Source organism: Symsagittifera roscoffensis, chromosome 5 (assembly GCF_963678635.1).
Source record: "Symsagittifera roscoffensis chromosome 5, txSymRosc1.1, whole genome shotgun sequence".
Lineage (NCBI taxonomy): Eukaryota > Metazoa > Xenacoelomorpha > Acoela > Convolutidae > Symsagittifera > Symsagittifera roscoffensis.
In genome coordinates, this window is record NC_087066.1 from 51,242,525 (window position 1) to 51,266,639 (window position 24,115).

The 24,115-nt window shown below is 35.3% G+C and overlaps 2 protein-coding genes across 5 annotated transcripts in view; one reads left to right on the forward strand and one right to left on the reverse strand.

Moving 5' to 3' along the window:
• LOC134846200 (angio-associated migratory cell protein-like) overlaps positions 1 to 8,118 on the reverse strand; it is a 553,983-nt gene extending 545,865 nt beyond the window's left edge. The window contains exon 1 of the mRNA XM_063863452.1: positions 8,104 to 8,118. The gene's annotated coding sequence lies outside the window, so the exon portion shown is untranslated. The remainder of the gene's footprint in view (positions 1 to 8,103) is intronic.
• LOC134846201 (uncharacterized) overlaps positions 1 to 19,292 on the forward strand; it is a 36,906-nt gene extending 17,614 nt beyond the window's left edge. For all 4 annotated transcript variants that reach the window (XM_063863455.1, XM_063863454.1, XM_063863453.1 and 1 more), the window contains exons 2-5: positions 9,465 to 9,778; positions 11,315 to 11,464; positions 11,894 to 11,964; positions 18,639 to 19,292. In XM_063863455.1, coding sequence (XP_063719525.1) covers positions 9,580 to 9,778; positions 11,315 to 11,464; positions 11,894 to 11,964; positions 18,639 to 19,025 — 807 coding nt within the window. In that variant the 5' untranslated portion in view covers positions 9,465 to 9,579 and the 3' untranslated portion in view covers positions 19,026 to 19,292. The remainder of the gene's footprint in view (positions 1 to 9,464; positions 9,779 to 11,314; positions 11,465 to 11,893; positions 11,965 to 18,638) is intronic.
• Positions 19,293 to 24,115: the final 4,823 nt, after the last annotated feature.

Consider the following 24,115-nt stretch of genomic DNA (forward strand, 5'->3'; position numbering starts at 1 on the left):
GCAGCGCATATTCAGCAACATAATAGAAATTAGAAAACCGATACCAGAAGCAACTTGTTACCTTTGTACTTGTTACCATCACTGTAGTAACAATTATGCTTTTCCGGACAACGAATGCAATGAAAACTATTTGCTTCAAGCGATATCCGACTGTCTTGAAAGCCACGGCTCTTAATAATTCTCCATCGGTTCACTTTTTAATTCGAATACTTCAAAACACGATCTTTTCAATTGACCGTTTATTTTATTGCCAACATCGGCTAACTGTTTTTAGCCACACGTGTTTGCTTGCTCGAGAAGTCAAACCTAGAAAAAGTTTAAGCTGACAAAATCATAGCAATTACAAACATTCAAAAGACAAAAATTTCCCAGGTTTCAATCTCAATAAAACCAACAACCCTGAGCTTTCAACATTTTAAAATGATAAGAGAACGCACCGCGTGCAGTTTATACAACTCCTGTTCGAACAAATGCTGGACCGACGGCTTTTTAACTTGGTTCTTAACTCTTCTCCATATAACGAAATCAATGAAGATGCAGAACTCTCCGAACTACAAGCGTCTGTTCAGACATTACGCAATTACGGAACTTAATCAGAAGTAGCCCTCTGGAAAGACAAGAAACGAGACTCGGAAAGCAGTCGGCAGACGAACACCTACTGAGAAGGGCGGTACGGAATTTTGTAGAAGCAAACCCGGCAAGCTTTCCTTGTGACAGGCACTTTCGCAAAAAATATGATAAATATCTACATCTACATATTTGCGAGATATCCGTTCGACCCAAGGACCGGGACTTCACAGATACATTTCGTGTCACTTGCAAGCTTCAGCCAATTTTGCTGTTTAAACATGCTGAGACAATAGTTAATGTTAAAGGGTACCCCCGCATTGAGAAACTCATCGACTGCCACCTCTCAGACAATTTCTACCAACCAATCAAAAGTGTAAAAGAAGCAAAACAAACTCTCTCGGATTCAAGAAAATTTTTTGCGACAGTACGGCCCCATCTGACTGAGTGGATCACAACGCACCCAGAGATTGAATTGCACTGCTCAGCAAACAGCGCCATATCTCAAGACGAGCTAGAAAACAACATAACAACAAAAAAATTGTTATAATTCGAACTGAGCATTACGCAGAATCATTATTCATTCAGAGAAAGAAAATTCAAGCTTTGGAAACAAAAAAGCCAACATAATGCAAAAATCTGCATTATACAACCCTCATAATCATCCTTTTGCCCTTGAAATTTTCAGTGAAACAGATGGAGGAAAAGACCTGGAAAGAATATCATCAAATCTTTTGAGAAGTTTTCCCCGAGTTCTTCTTACTTCTCCTGAAAGTCGCCAACCTTCAACCAATCGAAGTGCCCCGTCATATTTTTTTTGCAAATTCAACTACAGATAGTTCCTTGCACATCGTATGGGATGCCTCCTGTTGCTTCTACAGATTACCTTGTCCAAACTGCGAGCATCATTTGAACTAACAGAGACCACAAGTTTATTTATTTGATTATTGATCGAAACTTCCCAACATTTTTTGAAGAAAAACATCCAAAAGTTTAGTTTTTCATACGACATGCTCATACATTTTTAGAGAATTTTACATCCGAGCATATCTCTAACGAAGATATTTTTGAGAAAAAGTAAATTTCTAACATTTTCGCAACTATGTGCATTGTCAGTGTTTTTACAATAAACTAATAAAATTGACAATAAAAACTTCAATTTACAAAAAAATATGTACAATAATTCACATAAATTTTGGTTCTAAACCATCATGTTACAAAATTAGGCAATCAAAGTTGACATTTTATTTAGATTAAAATTTTTATAACCTCTAAATGTAATTATAAGATTTTCAATTAATTCGTCCGGAAGCTTCTGAGTCATATTTTTGATATAGACATGTACATTTTTAAATAAAAAAACCAAAAATATTTTGAGAACTATGCTTTCGAAGATAACTCCTTGCTCCTAGATTCATCGCGCGTAATCAAGCCCGGTTTTTTTCCTGATATGTTTTGCTTCTAGTGGTACTAGTTTTGTTTGGTTTTTTAACCTATCTATAATTTCCTAACTAACCTCTGCGCAATTTCCTTTACGAGTGCATTGTTGAAGGTGGAGGCCCACCGGGGAGTCTGTTTTCTAATGTTCCTCAATTCTAGTGGTCAAATAACGAACAGTTTGCCCGAAATAGGTGGAAGTGCATCCACTACATGGCAGTTTAAAAACCAGTCGTGACTTGAGGTCATTAGAAAATGCTGACTTCACCGATGGTATAAGATTCTATAGTTTTCTTGTGGGGAAAACCACTTTAACGTTAGTTAAACTTCATAACGTGCTTGCAACATATTGGCTTTGGTTACCTCTACATTGCACCAACATTGGGAACTACTCGTCCTTTGATGATTGATTTGAAAAACTCCTCTCACTATCCAGGGGTTTCCCCTTACCCTCGTTGACTTTGATCAGGGCGCCTGCCGCAAACTTTGCGGAAACTTTTTCAGGATACTGATTTGTCAGCTATTGCGCCCCATTAGTTTCCATAGCCTTATTAAATTGCTCCCAGTTAGATGTACTCCTACAAACACTATAAGCAGCGCCTTAGATAACACTACGATTATACTGAGTTAGCGTGCAGCTTCTATAGTTTAGTATAGTCCCAGTATCTGTTGTTTTTTTGATACCAATTGCAGGTTACACCCCTATCTTGTGACACATTTATGTTCAAATACAGGAACGGCAAATTCCCCTCTGAATTAGTTTCCTCTAGAGTGAACTGCAGACTTGGATGAAGAGAATTGGCGGCATCGAGAACACAAATCGGCAAATCGGCTCACCTTCAACTGTTCTAACAATGTCATTCACATACCTGAAGAAGATTTTGCTTGTATCCTTCTGCTTGTTCTTAGCCCGGCAGCAGTTTTCACAAAAACAGACTCGGTTATTGATGCGTAAATATCATCGGACATTTTTCTGCATTTTAGATGATACCAGTTTTGGAATTTATCGCATTCAACCCCATCCGATATGAATGCAACTTTCGTGTTGCAACATGGGCATAAACCGTTTTTGTCAATCATTGGCTGTTTCTCTGTTCCTGCTGGTATTTCTTGTTTCAGAGCAAACTCGTATTATTTTAGCCATAGCTGTGGAAGAATTACAGCAAGGGAAGCTCCAATTGATAGACCATCAATTTGCACATACTATGAATCATTACACTGCCATATTCAAAAGCCTTTGCATAGTTGCTCTTTGATTTTCAGGAGGAGACTGTAAGGCAATTTGAACATTAGTGTTTAAACATTTCACATCAAAAGGTATAGTGGTTTCATCGGGATCTAGAGCAAGGTTTTCAATAGTTTCTCTGGCATCTTTGGTATTTGTTTCTATATTGGCTGCATCGATGTGTCAAAAAACTTTGCAAGTGTTTTGTTGATACCCTCATACGACCAGCCCGGAAGTGATAGTACTGATCGTAGTGTGTGTCAGCCTTGTGTACCTTAGCTAAACCGTACGAACTGACGAGTTGTCCCCCTGTTGGCCTAATTTTGCAATATAACTGTTCGCTTGTCTCGTCTCTTTTGTTCATGGCATGTAATTATTCGTTAAATCCCTTCTCAATTTTCAGTACCACCTCATCAGTTGTTGACTCTTTTGTCGAAAACCGAGCAGATTGCATCAAAAATACTAGTTTTGATTCATACGTTTGTTTCCTCATAATGTAAAAACCAACCGCTCCATCGAAAAGCACAGCCAGCAACCCATTATCTTGATATTTTTCCTCGTTTTTTCAACGGCTTTGTCTCTTTGAGTACGCCTTCTTTTTTTGCATATGCTTTTGCCGCGTTTTTTTTCCACATAAACTTCCGCCCGATGTTTTTTTTTTGATTTTTTAATTGTGAGAGGAAAATATCGATATCAGCCAAGAAGTGCGTGTCGTTAAATTTGTTTCTAATTGGATGGTTTTGACCAATTGACAGCATTTCATGTACCCTCCTGGCAGTTCAAGGTTATCGAACACCATAATTGATCGCTCATTTTGCCCCCAAAAGGTTTATTTTGTCTCTCGGACAGTGTTTCTATCAGTTTTCTTTGGTTTTCTGATGTTGTCTTTAAGCTCACGTCAACTTGACGCCTTACGAAACCGAAAATGGATGCCCACTACTGGTCGTCGATTTCTTTGTGCACAAGCGATCGGGCTTTCACTACCATCTCCTCATACCTTTTCCTGTACTCATTTGCCCTAGACGTTTTAATCCATAGTAGTTTTAAGTTATGCACAGCTTGGTTCAAAATAAACCGTTTTCGGGGACCCTAAACTTCTAAAAGTCCAGTATTAGATCGTTTAGTAGTATTAGTAGTAGTAGTAGTAGTAGTAGTAGTAGTAGTAGTAGTAGTAGTAGTAGTAATATGATTTCTGTGGTTCACACAAGGTGTTTGGACCCCGTCAGTTTCTCGTTTCATATAACAGTTCTATTTCTGCAATTGTTCCTCGTACAATCGCACGCTAATTTCCAAGTGCACTTGTCGCTCTCATTGCATTGCTCGAATTTCGACCAGAAGATTTTTAGAAGTCATTGTTTTGAGCCAGTCCCTTTCCTTAAATTGATTTTTAACACATTCGCAAGTCGACAGGTTTGGTACATGAAGTTCTGTTCGCATTTGGCTTGCCTTGGATGTCTCACCTGAAACAAATTTGCGCGCGAGAACTCTGTGTAATATAGTATGTCTAGATCACATGCCTCATAACGTACCAAAATCAATTTTGAAAGCAACAGCAAGTTGTTTAGCTGAAGATAAATTGGCAAAGTAAGAATCCCTAGTACTTTCAAGTTTTCGTTGTATGGGACACTATTAAGGCAAATTCATTTTACTGCTCTTCGCTGAATCGTTTCTAATTCGGACATTACGTTTGTATTTAAACCAAAACACGGACTGGCGTAAAGAATCACGGGAATTATCATGGATTTGAATAAATTCGATTTCGCTACTCTGTTTAAATTCGATATGTTTCTTTTGATCGCGAATTTTTTTTTTGCTTTTAAGCCTTCTTTGACAATGTGTAGATTCCAGCTCATGTCATTTGAAATTGTAATCCCTAGAACCTTCTGAGTGTCCACTAATTTAATTTCCGTATTGTTGAAGCAAAATTTGTTTGAACTTTTAGTAAAGCTCACGTGGGTGCATTTATCAACATCGAATGGCATAATGTTTTGAACTGTTCAGTTGTATATCACATTAAATTCATTTTGAAATTCTTCTTTAGCTAGTCCTAGGCTGATGAATTTTGTATCATCTGCGAAAAGTATAGGTGCGCATTTTGGCAAAGAGAAGGCAAGTCATTAATGAAAATTAGGAAAAAGAGTGGCCCGAGGATGCTGTATTGGGGCACTCCGCTTGTTACGGGCTTTGGATCTGAGATTTCGCTATTCACTTTGACAAATTGGGACCTTTTTGGTAGATAAAATTTCAATAATTTGATCAAATTTCTACCTACTCCGTTTTTGTAAAGCTTCATCAAGAGGATACCGTGGTCAACACGGTCGAACGCTTTACTAAAGTCCGCGAAAACAATCTCCATATCACTTGCTTCGTCATGACTTTTGTTGGCTATCTGTAAGAAAGTTAATAGCTGTAAGACAGTGGATTAATTCTTCCGAAACCCATGTTGTGAACTATGAAACATAGGTGATAGATGTTCGTATAATCTCCTAAATATTATACGCTCTAATATTTTTGAAACTATACAAAGAAGGGAGACGGGTCTAAAATTTTCAATGTCTTTTTTATCGTCTTTTTATGAATTGGGATGATTATAGCTGCTTTCCAGTAGTCTAAAAAACGCCCACTTTGAATAATTTTACAAAACATTTGATAGATAGAATGAGATAGAGATGCTTGTGTTTTATTGAACAGTACTGGCGGTAAATCGTGGGGGCCTTTACTTTAATTCGTGTTCAACGATTGACATCTTTCACGTATCTCGAGCTCAGTGACACTAATTGTATCAAGGACTGTATTGGAATCAGGTTCGGATGGTTCTGAAAATGTGCACGATTCAATGTACACAGAAGCAAAAAACTTCGAAAATAATTCTGCCTTTATTGGATCGATATCGCCGGTCTCATTTTTGTTTTTCGGTATACTTGGTAAGCTTGATTTATGAAAAACTTTAAAGTATTTTAAAATTTTTCCCGTTGATCGGTCTGACACAAGAGACTGTTTCTTAATCGGCTTTGTCCATTTCGGCGTTCGTTTCTGTCTGTTCAATTAAGTGCAAAACTTTTGGATGAGACTCGGTATATTTCTTTCGAGCTGTATGTAAACTTTCAATAAAATTCGAAGTCGATTGACGTATCCATGGCGGCAAGGGTAATCTATGTTTAGTGCGCTTTGGAATACACTTTTTAATAAGCGAGGATAACTAGTTATACCAATGATTTAGTATCACATTTACATTTGACCAACAGTAAGTGTCAGAATGTTTTTCTAGTATTTGCTCATTGGATAAATCGTAATCACCGTTGTAATAACTAAATATGGTTTCTTTAAAAAACTTACGACGCATAAGATCCGTTGAAGGAGATTTCGACCAGATAATGGTTTGAAAGTTTTCCTAATTTATCGTTACTGTCTAAGGTGTGAACATCTGTTACATGGATTTTATTGCTGGTGGAGATCTAATCGAGAGTACCAATTGAGGCAGTATTAAACGTAATTTTTTGATGAACTTCGAGATTCCCTATTTCTTCCAAAAATGAAATTTCGAATTCTTTAATTGATGACATGTTGCACCAAGTTAATGAGGGGTAATTGAAATCACCATAAAAAAACAAATCACAGTTCTTCCGCAATTTATTAATGTCTTCAAACAGGTTATTTAATTCATTTGGTTTTGGAGCATATTTGCTATTTGCAGGCGGTAGATAACAAGAGACAACCAGCAATTTCCGTTTATCTAGCTTAATGTAGCATGCTACTGCCGCTCTATAGGTATTAAAATTAAAACTTGCAGGTTCTGGCATTAAGCCCGACTTTACGCCAAATAATGTTCCACCGTGAGATGTTGATTGCAGCAATGATCTTCTGTTTGATAGGAAACAGTTGTTTTCATTTGTAAGCCATGTTTCAGACAGGCAAATACTATCAAAGTTCTTTAAATTTATACTGTTCGAAAAAACTGTCTTCTTCCTAGTTTGAATAAACCTCTTACATTGTAACATAGTGCTCTTAATTCTCCGGTTTTGTTTGGTAGTCATTCAGTGCAATTTACTGCTTGGTTATTGAGGTATAATATGTTATTTATGATTTTTATATCTTTTGCATCCTTTCCGCTTTCAAGTAGTTCGCGTCTTTTCTTTAACCAGTTTCGTTGCCTTTCTTGGGCCTCTTTATTTAAGGATTTTGATAGAAAAACTGAATACTTGTTTTCTTGATGTTTGGTTCGTAATTTTTCAACATGGTTGCACGCGCAAATAATCTATCTGCCGTAATAACATTTCGAAACTTCATCAAAATTTGTCTGGGTCTTTTATTAGTTGCGTTAAATTTTCCGAGTCTGTGGAAAGAGGAATTTCCTCTGCATTTGCACCAAGATATTTCATTGTATCGCTTATCATTTTTTCATCGTGCTCAAAAATATTCGATATATCAATTTTGCTGTCAGTACCCATGCTAATTTCCGGCATACCACTAAATCGCAATTCTTGAGATATATCGGAACTAATTTTAACGACATTAGAATACTTAGCTTCCAGTTCGGTAGGAGAAGGATTGCATGTAGGCCGAGATTTTATGATCTCCAGTGACTCTGTGATGTCCTCAATGCCTTTTGACAGCTCGCCCACTTCCACAGTAGATTTTGTACGAATATCAGCACTTAGGCATCCATTGCACAGAAACTTTACATTTGCGGTCCTCGCCAGAAATTTGAAGATATCATGAGAGTATCCCATACACGAGCTATGCGTCCACATTTCGCAGCCCTCGCACATCAGCCATTTCTTCCCCACTGACTTGGAACACATGGTGCATCACTATTGACTTTTAGAGGCCAGTCTTGACCTCGTCGTAGCACCAGACATTTAATACGAAAAAGACTATTTAATAAGTTTCATAAGTTTTTTTTTCATACTCTTACGGCAGATAGATTATTATTTCTACGGCAGATAGATTATTATCAGACACTTTCTCAGAAACTTCAGTCTATGTATAGACTCTTGAACATTTTTAAAGAACTTTAAATAGTCCAACACAATTTTCCAAGTTAGTTTTCTTTTTAAAGCTTATTTTTAATTTCTCAGCTGAAAACCAATTGATAAAAATATCTCTGAACTTGTTATTTTTAGCCTGTAAATTTTGTTTGTTAAAGTGTAAAAAAAAAAAAAACTTACTAGCAAAAATTGATAAAACGAATAACATTCAGTGCTGACAATAGTGCAACTCTAACTTTGAAACAATTATAAACTATAGTTTTGTTTCAACCGAAAACATTTTATTGCCAACATCAAATGTAAAGTGCTAAAAAATGAGTCGAACCAGTATGACGCATTCTTTGGCCCTAATTCAATCTGAAATAATTCTGAGTGCGGATAAATTGCCACGCAGAAACAATTCGCACATTAAACAAAAGAAATATCACTCGAATAGCTATGCTAGCTGCATCTTAGTTTAGTGCGAGCAGGCAAGTACGGCAATCGAAAGGTTTTTGGACCGATACCCACACACTCAACTTCACTCAATTAAAAGGCTCTAATATGATAAATAACTCGGCCCATTCCGATGATTATTTGTGGTATCTAATTTTGGGTGGAAAACTAAAACACCCGAATGGTCGGAACAATATTTATTATCTAATTGTACTCAATTGAAATTGGTTATGGAAATTTTTTTGTTGAGTTTTGCTGGTAATAATTAATTTTTCAGAGTTTTTTGTTTTTTAAATTTCTTGATATGAAACATTGTTGTCAAATGTACCTAATTTACTTTTACTATCCAAGTTGTAGGCTTCATTTATATACTATCATCACACTAAAAATAAAAAACGACGCCATTTAAAAAAAAACGACGCCATTAAAATTGTTTTTAATTTCTTAACAATATGGTCGGAACATTCTGTGCTAATTGCACAGCAACCGGCTATCCTTGTTTTCATTTATTTGTGTTTCAACTATTCATCCGTACCTCTGTGTTTCAATTTTCTGGTTGCTCTGAAAATTTAAATTTGGAAGAATGATCCAACATTTTGGCAAAACTAGCTAAATCAGATTTTTCAGCGCTTCGATTTTGAATCACTTGCAATCCGAAGGACAAACCGTTAAGTCAATAATTAATTTGATGACTATCTTCAACATCTACAACTTCTGAATTAGTCTAGTTTTAGTTCAATGTAATCAACTTTTAAGATTTAAAATAGATCCTCATGTTAACAAAATTTAATTCAATAAATTAAAACGTTTAGCTTACAAGGATTCAGTCGACAAACGTGACTGTCACAATTCAGCTGGCTGCATCATTATCAACCTTTCTTTCCGATAATAACCCGACCTTCTTTACCTGTATGCAAGAACTTAACAATGCATAAGCGCTCCGAATTTGATACTGCCAAAGAGGCAAATACCCTGCCTGGTAATGTTATCGCCAGCCTTCCAGATGCGAATGCTGTAAATGTCAGAGTTCTGGAACATGGCGACTCAAACTCAGAGGATGTGGGAATCACGTTCAGTCCTTTTGCAGATGATGGAGGCAAAACTACGTCCATATCGCTGACAGAAGGTATGTCCTGATTTTTTTCCTAACTATTATTTCTAATTGTTTATGAATCTCGTAAATTAAATAAAACACCTTAATTTAAATTCTTATTCAAGTTCATTAGGCCTTAAGAGAATAATATAGTGTAGCAGACTAGATTTCAATACGCTTATCTCAAAAATTGGTAATTTAATTGCCTTTCGAGGAAAAAAGAGGCTAAAAATTTCGAAATTTATCTCAATTCGTGTGCTTAATAATTTTCAATAATTGAAAATAAAATGAAGTTAAATACTCATGAAAGATGCACATGTTTGTATCTTAATTTCTAATGGAAATGAACTACAACAGAAACGCGGTCGTCTCCTTATGCTTATTTTAGCCATTGTTTTCCTTTTTGATAAATTCCAAAAATTTCTCAACAAAAAATGATCCAAATTTTAAAATTTCAGTCAATGGTATTCCTTTTTTTCCGATGGTCATACATGTGAAGCTTATTATCCTGGGAGGAGTTCGGTAACGCTTACACAGATACACGGTGCTAGGGATTTTAGCAGACCGGTTTTTTTTAGCAGACCAATCTTTAGCTGACTCACAAGAATTATAAAAATAGATAGCTAACTTCTAACGCTGCATTGGCGATTAGCGACTACTTGCTCCGCTGCCTTTCAATTGAACACGAGTGTTATTCTTCGCGTAAATTTTTGCTTTGACGCTAAATTAGGCTTTTGTTTTTGAAGTTGATAATTTTGTTGGCAAATCGTGAAATAATTGAGCGTCTTTTGAGTCTGTCAATCAATCATCCATTATTTTTTATTAAGTTGGTCTGCTAAAAGATTCATTTTTCACTTTTAATGCTAAAAGATTGGTCTGCTAAACGATCGCTCCCCGAGATACGCACATACGCAGACTCTATTCTGTATAGAATTATTTTTTGTTTTTCAGTTAAGTCCTACAAATTGTGGAAATAAATTTTTCGTGGTTTGAAATTTCAATTCAAATTTATTTAATTAAAGGAAGAAAAATGTTACTCTCCTGTAACAAATGACATTTAGTTTTGAAAGTGGATTTCAATGTTTACATTTCGCTGAGGAATGAAAAAAAACCTTATGATCCAGTTTTACTAGATTTTTTCGGTTTTCTTGTTATTTTTTGTCGGCTAAGTTTCCACGACGCGGTGTTGTTTGGTGAGTAGCAATTTCGTTATAATAAAAAGTAGTTTTAATTTTTTTAATGTAATTTATTATTTAATCAGTAATAATCGAATTTGTCTTCATTTTTGTTGCTTAAAAAGTGTATTCGGTTGAAATGGTTTCGGCATACCATAAATGGGCTAGTTTAATAATGCGTTGTTTGAAAAAAGGATATGCTTAAAAATTTCATTTCTGCTTTCCGAAGGGGGGCGTAAAAATTTGGCCTTTTTGTTTTGACAACCATGCGAGCTTGTCTTGAGCTATCTAAAATCTGACGGCAAAAAACCGACTGTACGGCATAGTGGCTTCCTACTCAGCGTTAAAGTTTTTAAATGAAGTGATTTTATTGATTGTTGTTTTTATTTCACAGCCGATGATGAAGATGAGGATTTGCCGAGTGACTTCATGCCCCCTAAACCTACCCAGGAGAAGAGATTGTCGATCCAGATGGGGGCTGTGATGGTGTCCTTCGACATGGATGGGTTCCAACAGGAGGAAGTAGACGAGCAGGAGCTACTATGTGAGTGCAGTCATGTCCTGGCGCAGATCTGAGATTTTCTAGCGTGGGGGGGAGGGGGGGTCTTTTTAGTCGAGTTTTTGGAAAAAAATTGCTCTACCGTTAATTCGCTACTGGTTATATCCGAGGCTCTATTTCTTCATAAATTAGTTTATTTTATCAATGTTGGACGAATCATCCAGATGCTGAAATTAGATGCTGAAACCGGTCCATGACGTTCAGATTAAAATCTAAAAATATGGTGGGGTGTATCAAAGAATTACCAATCATTGAGTTTTCCGGAATCAGTGGAGCAACCGGCAAAGATGTTCCGATGTTTCCTTGTAAACCTGGCAAAAGTAACCAGCCACTTAAATCTAAAAAAGTATTGCTGGTTCGAGCTTGTTTTCTAATCTGGTTTAAAGTTACTAAGTCACTGAAATTGTGTTTCAGCCGGATACAAGACTCCAACTTATCCAGGGTCAGAATCGCCCGCTGTGGAACACCAGAGTCCAGAACACGGGGTTAGCAATTAGTAATAACAAACGAGAGCGAAAATGCATCAAATTGTCAATTCTTGAATATCGTGCATGTGTACGGTCAAGATTTATCGCGCACGGTTTTTTTCATATAGGACGCGTTTTTTTTTGCTTTTGTTCGGTACAATTTGATTTTCCGCGGTTTGAGTTCGATTTCTTATTAATGCAATCCCTAGTCATTTGCTGAAAGAAAGGCAAGTTAGGCTCCCGAGTAATAAAGTTATTAATGAGACGAAAGTTTGTGAATAGCTTTTAGTTTCAAACTAGACCTCAATTTTAACTTATTTACTTTCCAGTTTACGTTTACGTATTCACCAAGTTTTCTCTAATTAGGAAAGTTTTATGAAAAAAGTGTTTATCATAAAAAAAATCTTGAAGTTGAGAGAAATTAAACAAGAGATATTTTTTATCATAATTTGGAAAATTGCACAATAGTTGATAGTTTTTTTTCGGTTTCCCTGAGTTGATAAACACTTTCCCAACTCTCTGTTGGGTATGTTCAGATTATTAAGCTTTTCGTTGGCGTAATTTAAAATTTTGATCGAATTTTGGTGTAAAGTATTTCAAATCAGAGCTCGATCGGAACGATCGATAAATCAAAAAGTATATGTGATGGAACGCTTTAAACTCAAAAAGAATATGTGATGGAACGCTATAAACTCAAAAAGTATATACGCGACGGATCGCTATAAACTCAAAAAGTATTGGTGAGGTTACTGGCAATTCGAGACAACTCAACCCTGTTTTCGAGGCTATTCAGTCAATGAAAGTTTAGCCGAAAGTAACTTTGGCAAGTAGCGACCGCTTGCTCCACTGCGCTTAAGTTCCGCTTAAGTGGTAATTATCGCGTGAATCATTATTTGTCGGTTATCTAGGTTTTCTAGACCATTCAGCTGTTTTGATATTTGTCTGAATTTTGCTTGGCTGAATGTCTTGCTTCTCTTAGCCGAGTTGTCCTGATTTGAAATATGCTGAGTTTTCTCAATCTCAGTTGGCTGTACATGAATATGACATGAATGCGTAAGGATACGTCACCATGTTTGTGCTAATAGAACCGGTCCGCTAAAATTCAAAACGGAGTGTTATGAGCAAGATACATAAGTAAAATGCTCCTTTTTTCCAGACAAAATTCGACTTTAACCGACAATTTTTAACTGATTTTTTTTTGACAATTTCCGGTTAACTGTTAAAACTTGTTGTCGGCAGCGGAGTAATCCACCTCCGTATTCAGTATTTTCTTCAGAATTTTCGACTATTTTTCCTTTTAATGGCTTTGTTTTATTTTTTTTGTTGGCCTTCTTGTGATGCTATATTTGTCATGCATCATAAATAAAGTGAATATCTGCGTTGCGTATGTGTTTTTTGATTACCTGTGAAGTTGGTTTGAAAAATTTGTATTGAACTTGCATAGATCAGAAAAACATTTAATAACACGAAAATTTTTCGAGATTCTATATTTCTAGGTTTTAAGTCGAAGTTTATCGAGATTTTTTGAGACAATGCCCGTATTGCAGGCTCTTCCATAGTCCGTGATGTTTTTTTTTTAGGAAACACGGTTCGACTTTGCATTTTTCTTTTAAATTCAAATAATTTCACTGTTAAAAGGAAGGCAAATTCCTCGATCAAACAGCAAAAGTAACTATCATGGAAAAGGCGATCAACGTCTGGTTTTTCAAGGGGATGTTATTTCTAAAGTTTCGCAACGGAATAAAAAATTTACCCATTGATCAAGTTTTCTCACATGGGTCATTTTTATCAAACAAGGTGTCATTCATAAATGTTTCTTTCAATTCAAAGAGCTTTAAGGCCATATTTTTTTCTTTGAACTTCGAAAATTGAAGTTTTCCCAAAATTTTTTTGCTCCTTGGTTGTCTGGGCGAAATACAAGGAGACGGATATGCTCTAGACACTGAACTTGGGGACCGATCGTTTAGCAGACATATTTTTTAGCATTAAAAGTCAAAATGAGCCTTTCAACAGACCAACGTAATAAAGTGACGAATGATTGATTGACAGACTCAAAAAGACGCTCAGTCTGGGGCCAAGCTTTTCCAATTAAGTCAATTATCTCACGATTTGTCAACAAAACTAGCAACTTCGAAAATACAACAGTCTAAATTAGGGGCAAAACAAAGATTTATCCGCACAAAAACACTCGTGGGTATTGAATTGAAGCGCAGCGGAGCAAGCGGTCGCTAATCATCAATGACGCGTTACAAGTTAGCTATCACGCTTTGTTATTGTTCTGAGTCTGCTAAAAAAAATTTATCTGCTAAAAAACAAGTCAGCTAAAATCCCTCGCTCCACTGAACTTACTAACTAGTAAAACCAAACAAATTGAACGCATTTCAGCGGGTAATTGAAAGAATTCAGCAGTCAGCAATTAACTGTTTCACTAATTGCTTGACAAGGAAATCTTTTTGCCATAAATAGTGTTTAATGTTTTGGCTAATAACTTTTTTCTAATTATGCTCGTTTCTTTGGCTTTGTTTGCATTAGTTTAAAGCAGTCAGCAGTTGAATGTTTCACTGACGGTTTGAGAAGGAAATCGAACGAGTAAATAGTGTTTTTTGGGCTAAAAATATTCTTTTAATTTGGTTTCCTTTCTTCTGTTTTGTTTGCATTACTGTTTGCCACAATGGTCTATTAAGTTCAGTGTCAAGAGCAGACCCGTCTCCTTGTGATTCACATGTCCAACTCACCGTTGGCTATCTTCACTCCTTTCGTTTCTTTTTTTTCTTTTTTTCCTAGAGTTGCATATATTTTGTTGATACTAAGTCTAGCTGCGAGTCTACGATGGATGATAAAATTGTCCCTCTCCTGTATTCGCCGAAAAAAAATGTATTTCCTCTGCTGAAGCCTACAATTTCTTTTGCTTTCGTTCAGCTAAAAGATTTCTGGGAAGCTTTTACGAGCTTTTTGTTTCCTTTAATTTTGCTTTGAAGGCCCTGATGCCATGGATGCATATGTGCATATATGGGAAGGTTGAAGGTATTAATCAAGGCAATGTTTTCAACGAAAAAACATGTGTTTGTTTCTTTTAGTTCGGTTAGTTAGTTTATTGAAAAAGCTTTTATGGTCATAATCAGTTGACATTTCTTGGTTTCTTCGGTCTTTTTTTGATGAGGCAGTTAAGTGGAGATCAAATATTTGCTGACAATAATTGTGAAACAGTTCAAGTTTTTTTAAAAAATTTTGGTTGGGCGAAAATTAAGTATTTTTTTTGCGAAATTTCTATCAAGTTGATACGCGATGTCTCTCTTTTTTGTTTTATCTCAATCTACCCGCTCAAATGAAGTTGCATAATTTTTCATAAATTTCTGCGATCAAAAAGACTTCAAGCGACGACTTTTTTTTCAGCGATAGAATTTGATTTGTAGAAATTGATGAAGTTACTTGTGTCCGGCTTTGAAGATCTGTGCGGCGTCTGTATCCGATGGTTCCCATATGCTGCCTTTTTAATCTTTGGTAATCCTCATTTATTTGTGTTGCGTGACAGAACATCTAAAGAATATCCATCGGAAAATGAAATTTTCCTTCGTTAAAACTGTTTTCCATGAAAACTGTCTTTCATCAGAATAATTCTCTGCTGAGCTGTCACAGGCATAGGGTTTTTTTCTTAGACAAACAGTCAGACGCATTTGGTTTCAAGGGTTCGTTTTAGGAAATAAAAAGATGTTGCGTTATACAAGAAAAACTTGTGTAATACTATGCAGTGCATAATTCGCGCGGGGTGTCGAAAATTACCGGGGAGGATGGACATTTTTTGAACAAAAAAGGTATTTGTCATTGCGGTGTGGGGGTTTTCAAAATTATCAGGGGCGTCTCGCAACTTTGGATCAATTCTGATAAAGAGAATGGTAAAATCGAGTCATACGTTTTCTCGAACAAATAAATTGGCATGAAATTTAGTTATTTAATCCAGGCGAAAACTTTTTCGCGTTGAAAACTCAAAAATGGCATATTTTTTTTTAAAAAAAATTTTGAAATAAATTTGATGGTACAAAATTCCGCTGGGTCCCCCCCCCCCCAAATTGGAAGGGAAAATATTCTAGGGGGGTCAATCCTGAAGAAGTCGGTATGCGTGCGATTTCATAAAATCTTTTTTTTTCGGATCAGTTGGTTTCTGCTCAAAGATGGTCCTTAGTTGTCACATCATTGATCTTTCTTCTGCTCTTAATAACTTTGATTGTAGTTACAAGTGCAAGTGTTGTTTATTCTAGTTTGAGGGGGACTTGAAAGGTTTTAAAAAATTCGAAATATCATTTTTTTGTCGGTTGAACTGGTGTCTGCTCAAAGATTGTCGGCTTTGTTTCCTCTTCGTAAACTTTGAGCCGCTGCTAATTTAATGTTTAATTTGTTATAAGTTTTTCGAAAATGTTTGTCTTTTCTCGAAAACGACACTCCCAAATTTGAGTTTTTGGGTTAATCGAAGTAATAGATTGTGACTCTCTTCTGCATAAATGGCTACGCCAAAAAGTTTTATGCAAAAGTCTATGATTCTCGGAAAAATCAATTTTTAAAATCTATCTATGGCTTTTTGGGAACATAATGGATTTTAGCGAAAACTTCCCCGTCAATTCTTAGGTCAAGTGTTCAATCGAGAAATCCTGTTATAATTTTTTCTGCTTAAGCGGCCGCGACCTATTTTTTTGCAGAAAAGTTATGATTACTGAAATTCAAGTTTTCGAAATTTTGACTGTTGTTTAGAAACATTTCGAATTTTTTAGAAACTACCCTATCAAATCTGAGTCTACGGTTCCGATCGAAAGAAACGATTATGAGAATTTTTCCTGCAGAAGTGACGACTCCATAAGTTTTTTTTAGGAAAAATGTTTTCTTTGGGAAGATTCCAATTTCTCAAAAAAATTCTTTCTTCTCACCTATTGTAGTAGAGAAACAACTAATGTTTTATCCCTACTAAAGTTCAATATTCGAAATTTTCAATGTTCATAGTTCAATATTCGACAAAGTCCAATATTTGAAATTTTGAAATAACCCATTTCATCCGGGATCAGTATAGCGAATTCAAAAAATATTTAACTGTTAATTCCAGCTTTAGCTGAGCCTCTAGTTAACTTTTATCGAGATATACTAAAGTTTTGGTTCACCTAGTTTTTTACTAAACGTTTTTCGTTGTTTTTTGCCTAATGTTTTTAATAAAAACATTAGGCAAAAAAAACGAAAAACGTTTAGAAAAAACTAGGTGAACCACAACTTTACTTTATCTCGATAAAAGTTAACTAGAGACTCAGTTAAAGCTGGAATAACCAGTTAAATATTTTTTGAATTCGCTATACTGATCCCGGATGAAATGGGTTATTTCAAATTTTCAAATATTGGACTTTGTCGAATATTGAACTATGAACATTGAAAATTTTTGACTGTCTATCATGATATTGACGAAACGGAGCTTTGCACCACTTGCCATACAACAAAAACATAAACACTTTTTAGGTTTTTGTTGTATGGCAAGTGGTGCAAAGCTCCGTTTCGTCTCTATCATGATAGACCGTCAAAAATTTTAGGTTTATTTTAAGACTTGCGAGAGCAAGTGTTTTGACATCGAGTTCATGTTTTTTTCAAAACCTCGTCTTCAGGACTCATATCCTGGGGCCTTTGCCAAAATTTTAGTGCAACAGATGTAATTTGAGCATTTTTGCGTTTTGCACATCCGTTCTATGCAAAATTTTATCTTGTTTGTACAATTAGTAAACTCAGTTTTTGTATAATTTCTGATATAAATGATCAAATGAGTTTCAATGATTTGTTTTTTTTCTACGTTGTGTTTTAGAGGAAAAAGTTAATATTTTGTTTTGGTTTTTGCAGTTAATTTCATTTCTTCTGTTAAATGTAAGGCAAACTCCACTATCGATGTGCAAAAGTGTGAAGTTTGCTAAAAATGAACGCGATTTTAGTTTCGAAAGTGGTTTTTAGTTTTGAGATTTCGCAGCCTTTTTTTTTACCTTTTTATACAGTTTTGTCAAGTTAATTTTTTTAATCAAAGAAATTTCAATCTTAGGATTTTTTTTCGGCGCAGAGGTCGACACCCAAGTACTTTCGGCTGAGTTTTTTTAAATAGTTTTTGTCTCAATGCTAGAGTAAGACCGAAAGTTTTCCTGCTCACCATGATTCTACCTAAATGAATTTCATTCGAGAAAATTATTGATATGAAAATGTTTGTAGGTGTTTCTTCTCTTTTTTTTACAGCTCATGCTATGTTTGTGATGCATCGCAGGTGGTGCGGAGATCTTTTTTGCCTCTGTGTATATTCAACTGTCTGTATGATTTCGTTGCGAAAGTTTCTTTGCCCTTGGTGAATTTTAAACTTATCCGAAACTTTCATGATATCGACTTTAGAGGCGCCAGAAAATCTGTGTTGCCTAAAAGGGAGAGCTAGATTGAACAAACGGATATGAAACTCTTGACTCTAAACTTTTTGTTATTTGTATATGAATTCAAATGTTCTTAAAATGTTTATTAAAATCAGGTTTAGCTGGACGAATATCTGCTTTCTCAAAATGGGATTTCAGTTTTGATTCTCAGATTTTTTCATATGTTGGAAATGGTTCGTGGACCCACTTCGCCTATGTGTTTGAATTGAATCTTTGTTCGTACAAACAAAATAAGTAAACTGGGTAAGGAAGCAATTTTTTCAGGCTCGGCGACTGCAGAAAAAACACAGCAGAGATGAAATGCAGACTCTTCTGAAAGAGCATCGGGACATCGTGAACATACTGAAAGAACAGGAGAGACACCTGTCACTCTCAGACAGCGAACACTCGGACAACAATGCCGCCCCTACTTCGACTTCAACCAGCGCCCCCTCCCCAAAGACCTCTGCGGATCCCCCCGCAAACAATACTGCTTCTACTAACAACAATACTGCTGCTAGTACCAATACTACTGCTGGCACCAATACTATTTCTGTTATTACTACTACCTGCTCTGGTATAGCTACAAAGCCAACTGAGTGTTCCAGCGAATCCAAGGACCTGGTCCGAGATTTTTCGGCTGTTTCTGTATCGAGTTCGAATGATATTTAATGTAACTCCTAATGAATGATAATTGAGTGTCAATTTTATTCGCCAAAAAAGATGACCAGATTGTTCGATTGCAATATGAACTGTTGTTTTGAGTCAGAAAGAATAATTGGCTGAAATTATTGGCGAATTGAGGATATTTTATTATAATTGAAAGAAAATAGAACGAGAAAAATATTGAGTTTAGATGAATTTTATCGTTGAATGTTATTAAGAGTCAATGAACGTAGTTCAGACTCTTATATAGGTCGCGAGTTTTTCTGGAAAAGTTCTGGCTCAAATTTACTTTTTTTGCGTTTTGACTTTTGATTTCTTTTCAAGTTCAAACCATTTTTTTGATAAGAGACAGCAAAAGTGTAAAGGTCACGAAAAACCTGATTGACTTCTAATTTCGAAAATGAAATTTAATTATCGAATTTCCCAGTGTAATATAAAATTTACCTATTGATCCAGTTTTTTCAATTTGGGTTAATTTTATTAAAAAAAAATGCCAATGATAAATTGTTTTCGAAATTTTAAGAGCTTTGAGGGAATTTATTATTTACTTCTTCCTCCTGTTTACTTGCGTTCATTGACTCTTTTGCCAACTTTTTGTTGGCTATGTTTTGTTAAGTAGATGATAAATACATTTCTGAGTGTAAAATAGATATTTTTGGCCATTGTATGACATGACCTCAGCAATTCTCTAATCGACCTGAAACTTCATCAAACTAAAGATTATCAATATCAACATTTTTGTCTATGATTTATTTGATAAATTTTCGTATAAAAGTACACGTAGATATCTATGTTTTGAAAAATAGCCGGAGAACTTATGCTAGAAAAATTATTTTCTGTATATTTTGTTTAGATTAATGCGGAATGCATAGTTTTTTTTCATAGTAATGGTTATTGCAATAAATGTTAGACAAGCAACCGCCGCTTGTGTTATTTTAACTTCAGTTGCATGGAAGTAATGATACAAATGAAGTGTTTTATCTCATTCCCAGAAGAAAGGGTTTTTTAAATGCTAGATTGAGTTAAATGTGCTGTATATCCAGAGATCTGAGATGCTTTTTGAAGCTATTTATCGAATAAATTGTTTATTTGTTTCTGTTCAATAGAATTTTCTCACAAAAGTTTTCAAATTACTGGAAAGCGATTCGAGACAGCTGTTATCAAAATAAACACGATTAGCCGATGGCTGTGCAAGAAGCATAGAATGATCGGTGCATGTTCATTTCACTTGCGGTAAGCGAGGGTATTGCAATCGGGTACTATACTTTTCTTTCATAAATAACATTGTTCACAGAATGGTCAAATGGTAATAGTGTGTTTTATAACCGCTACATGGTCAGTGTACCGCTGTCTTGCGGCACTGATGGAGGTCGGCTTTAAATCTGTCGGATTATTTTCCGAATGTTTTTATTCTTTTTATAGTTTATTTACGGCACTGATGACGGTCGGCTTTAATTCTGTTGGCTTATTTTCCGAATGTGTTTATTCTTTTTATGTTCGTTTATTGCAGCGATTGAAAACTAACAAGAAATTAAAAAAAAATTTAAACACCACTTTAAGCCCTTCATGATAAAATTAGCAAAATTAAGCATGAATAATTGTCACGTTTTTTGAATTTTTTTCAAATAATTTATTTTAATAAAAATTTTTGATTTTAAGCCAACTTGTAGGTTTAACAGCTGTATTTTAACAGCTGGTCTAGAGCCACTGAAGTGATACTGGGTCTACAGCTGAAAAAGGTGTTTCAGTTATAAATTGATTTTTTGTCGGCTTTTTTTTGATTTCGTACCAATTTTTGTCGGCTTGTCGTGTGTTTTATATCGGTTATTTTTGTCGATTTGTTCAGTACTTTTTTCTACATATTCCAGAAGGTAAATTTAAAGCATGTTTTCTCAGTTTTTGTACACTCGAAAAATTTTTGTTAGAAAAGAAAAAAACTGAAATTAAAAAAAAATTGCCAAAAAGTTTTCAGTTTTTTTTCGTACGCATGGTTTCTGATTTTGTTCTATAAGAGCGTGGAAGTAGCTTTAAATTTTATCTGTTCAATATATTTAAAAATTGAGCAGATTTATTTGAAATCGATTCAAATTGATGGCATAGCGTATTGTTTTAATGTATAAGAATTATTTCAAAAATAAATTCAAGTTTTCAGAATGTTTTTCAAGCAATTTTGACGACTGTTTTCAATACGAAGATATGTGACAAGTTTTGCGCAATTCAAGAGTGTGGTTCTTTGTGGAAATTGAAGTTTTGAATTCGTTTTTTTTTGCGTTTCGTAAACTCAATTGTTCCTGTAGGACGTATAGGTTCTTTATTTACAAGATTTGAAGCAAAGTTTTTGAGTACATTCAGAAACTCTTGGATCTCGTTTTTTTTTTGCCAAATTTTTATTGTTTCCATCTATTGGCTATTAGAAAGACATATATGGAGTTTGTGTTGCCCGAATCTTGCTTATATTTTAGGAAACTGATTTTTTAAACAATTGAAATAAATTTTTTTCCTAATTTATTGAAGTTTTTCACTTCGTTTCATACACAATATTTTTTGATGTTTCTCATTTTTTTTTGTATCGCAAGTGGTGCGAAGCGCAGCTATGCCTCGGTGTTATGTTTTTTAAGGGGACAGGTTTCGGGGTATTGAAAGTCAATTTTCTGAAATTGCTCATAGCTTAAACCAAACCATATAGCCCGAACTGTTGTTTTAATAGTTCTTAATCAATTCTCCCTCATTGTAAATTTTAGAGAATGATTTGAGTGTTCTTTCTTAAGTCAAAGATTGACTCAGAGAGCACCCTTTTTCCCAGTCGCGATTAATTTTCCATTCTGGGGTATAGTCATGATGCGGAAAACCGATATAAACAACAACACGAGGAGACGCTGAAATGCAAGTTGCCGAGAATGTGCCAAAAACAGAATTATTTTTTTATTTTTCAGCTTGCTGACGGCGTTCAACAGAAGCTCAAGATTTTAAAAACAATCTGGCGTAGTGATCAGGGGCGGATGTTGGATTTTCTCGAGGGGGCTGATTTTCAAAATTTCAGGTCGACCAAAATGATTTTTTTCAGGTCGACCAAAATGATTTTCCGAGCTCACCTAAATCACTTGAAAGACCCTATTATGACCAAGTTTCCTGCAGCGCCGTTTTTGGGCCTTTTGGACCGTTTGACAGTTTTCTGTTTTTTTTGGAAAATGTTCACCCAAAAAATTTGTTTTTCGGCGCGCGCTCTCCTTGAAAATTAGTATGCGTTTGCGCCAGTTTTTTGAAAAATTTTATGGTTGGTCGGCCAAAAATGGATGTCATAAAATAACACCAAAGGGGGACACTTTGGTTAGCAAATGGGCCGAATTACTGAGAGAGGAGAGGCGTCCCCCCCCCCCCCCCCCTAAATCTGCCCCTGATAGTAAGTAATGAAAGGCATTTGGAAATTATTGTCTCTCCATAATTTGGTTTTTGATTGAGGCTGACCAAATTGGTGGTAAAAGCGTCTTCTTTCGCGAGTGTGTGCGATATGAAACCTCTCCTCTGGGTAAAGTGATAGTCAGTCGCGATACAAGTTCAACGAGAAATATTTAAGTAGTGTTTTAGTGGCACTGAAAATTTTCATTTGCTACCTTTTCTGAGAGCCCTCAAATCCAGAATTTTTCTATCAGCCCTCAAATCCAGATCAAAATTTTTGGTCAACCGGTTGCGGCGCAATTAGCAGATGTTGTTCACAATATTTAAACTAAATGATTTCACCTATGGAAAAAATTTTTTATTAAAACGCAATTGAATTTGGTTAAAAATTGCAAAAATGAAGAAATAGTAGCAAAAATAATGTTACAGTTGTAATAGAAATCATTTAAAGCTCAGTTTTTTATCCTGTCAGTTTTACATTGTGTTTCATTCATTCCGACCAGTTTTTCTTTTCACTGAGACACTCTTTATAATTTTTTTGAAGAAAGTGAATCAGGGCTAAAAAAAGCTTTCTTATGATACCTCACTTGACCCCGTACGAGTTGTCTACGCCAGGAGTTGGCCCGAACAATAAGGATAATCAGTTGCTTTGAAAGTAGCATAGAATTTAGAATCGAAAATAATTGAAGGAAAGTAAATTCAAAATTGGAAAAAAAAATCTAGAAAGCAAATTTTAAATCCCCGGACAATTTTAAATCCACGGACAATTTCAGGCCACTTCATTTTCCATGAAATAATTACGCTTGCCAGTAAATTGGAAGATAGATTTTTCGAGTTGAAAACTTGTGTGACAAAATCAGTTTAATCATTTGATAGCTTGGCTGATTAGAAATTCGATTTTCTTTGTTCCGAGGCGAGGACTCCGCCTGAGTTGGCAAAGGTCCTAATTTTGATTCTGGCCAGAGCCAGTTTTTTCTTCAAACGAAAAATATTCGGCTTCAAAAAATAGTTGGCCTATTGTTTGTCTGCTTATGCTTTGACGGCTTAGTGGTCACTTCATTGATTTTTTTCTGCACTAAAAGCAATTTTTATTGTAATTGTAAGTGTTTGCGATGAAGATTAGCAAAAGTTATCAATAGGAATGTAGATTTTTTGATCAAACAATCTATTTAACAAAAACAATTGCATCATTTGATAGCTTGGCTTCTAAAAATCAAACTTCTAAGCTTCTTTGGCAAAGTTGTTCTGGAGACGGTAAAGATTCGATAAATGTTCCGTTTCAAAAAAAAATTGTTGGCCTATTGCTTGTGGCCATGTTGCCACATTACGGATTTGTTTGTGTTTTAAACATTGTTCCTAGTCATTTTGGTATTTTCATTTTTGCTGGTTTTTCGGTTACAGATTTTATTTGCCTCATTTGTTTCAGTGTATGTTTCATCGGCTTACGGGCCATATTTTTGTCGTTTAAAAGAAGAAATAGTTTTTCTTAAATCATTTTGTGTGATTCAAGAGGGTGTGTGTGGGGAGGGTGTATAAAGTTTCAGCGTTTAAGAATTTCATCAGTTCTTTATGACAACAGTTTTTCTTTCGGCTCAACGGGATTTTATCCACTTTTTTGCCTCTTCTCGAAGAATGGTTGTTAAAACATTTAACAATGGCGATCTCTGCACGTCTTTTGTTAAATTATAGCATCGTTACAG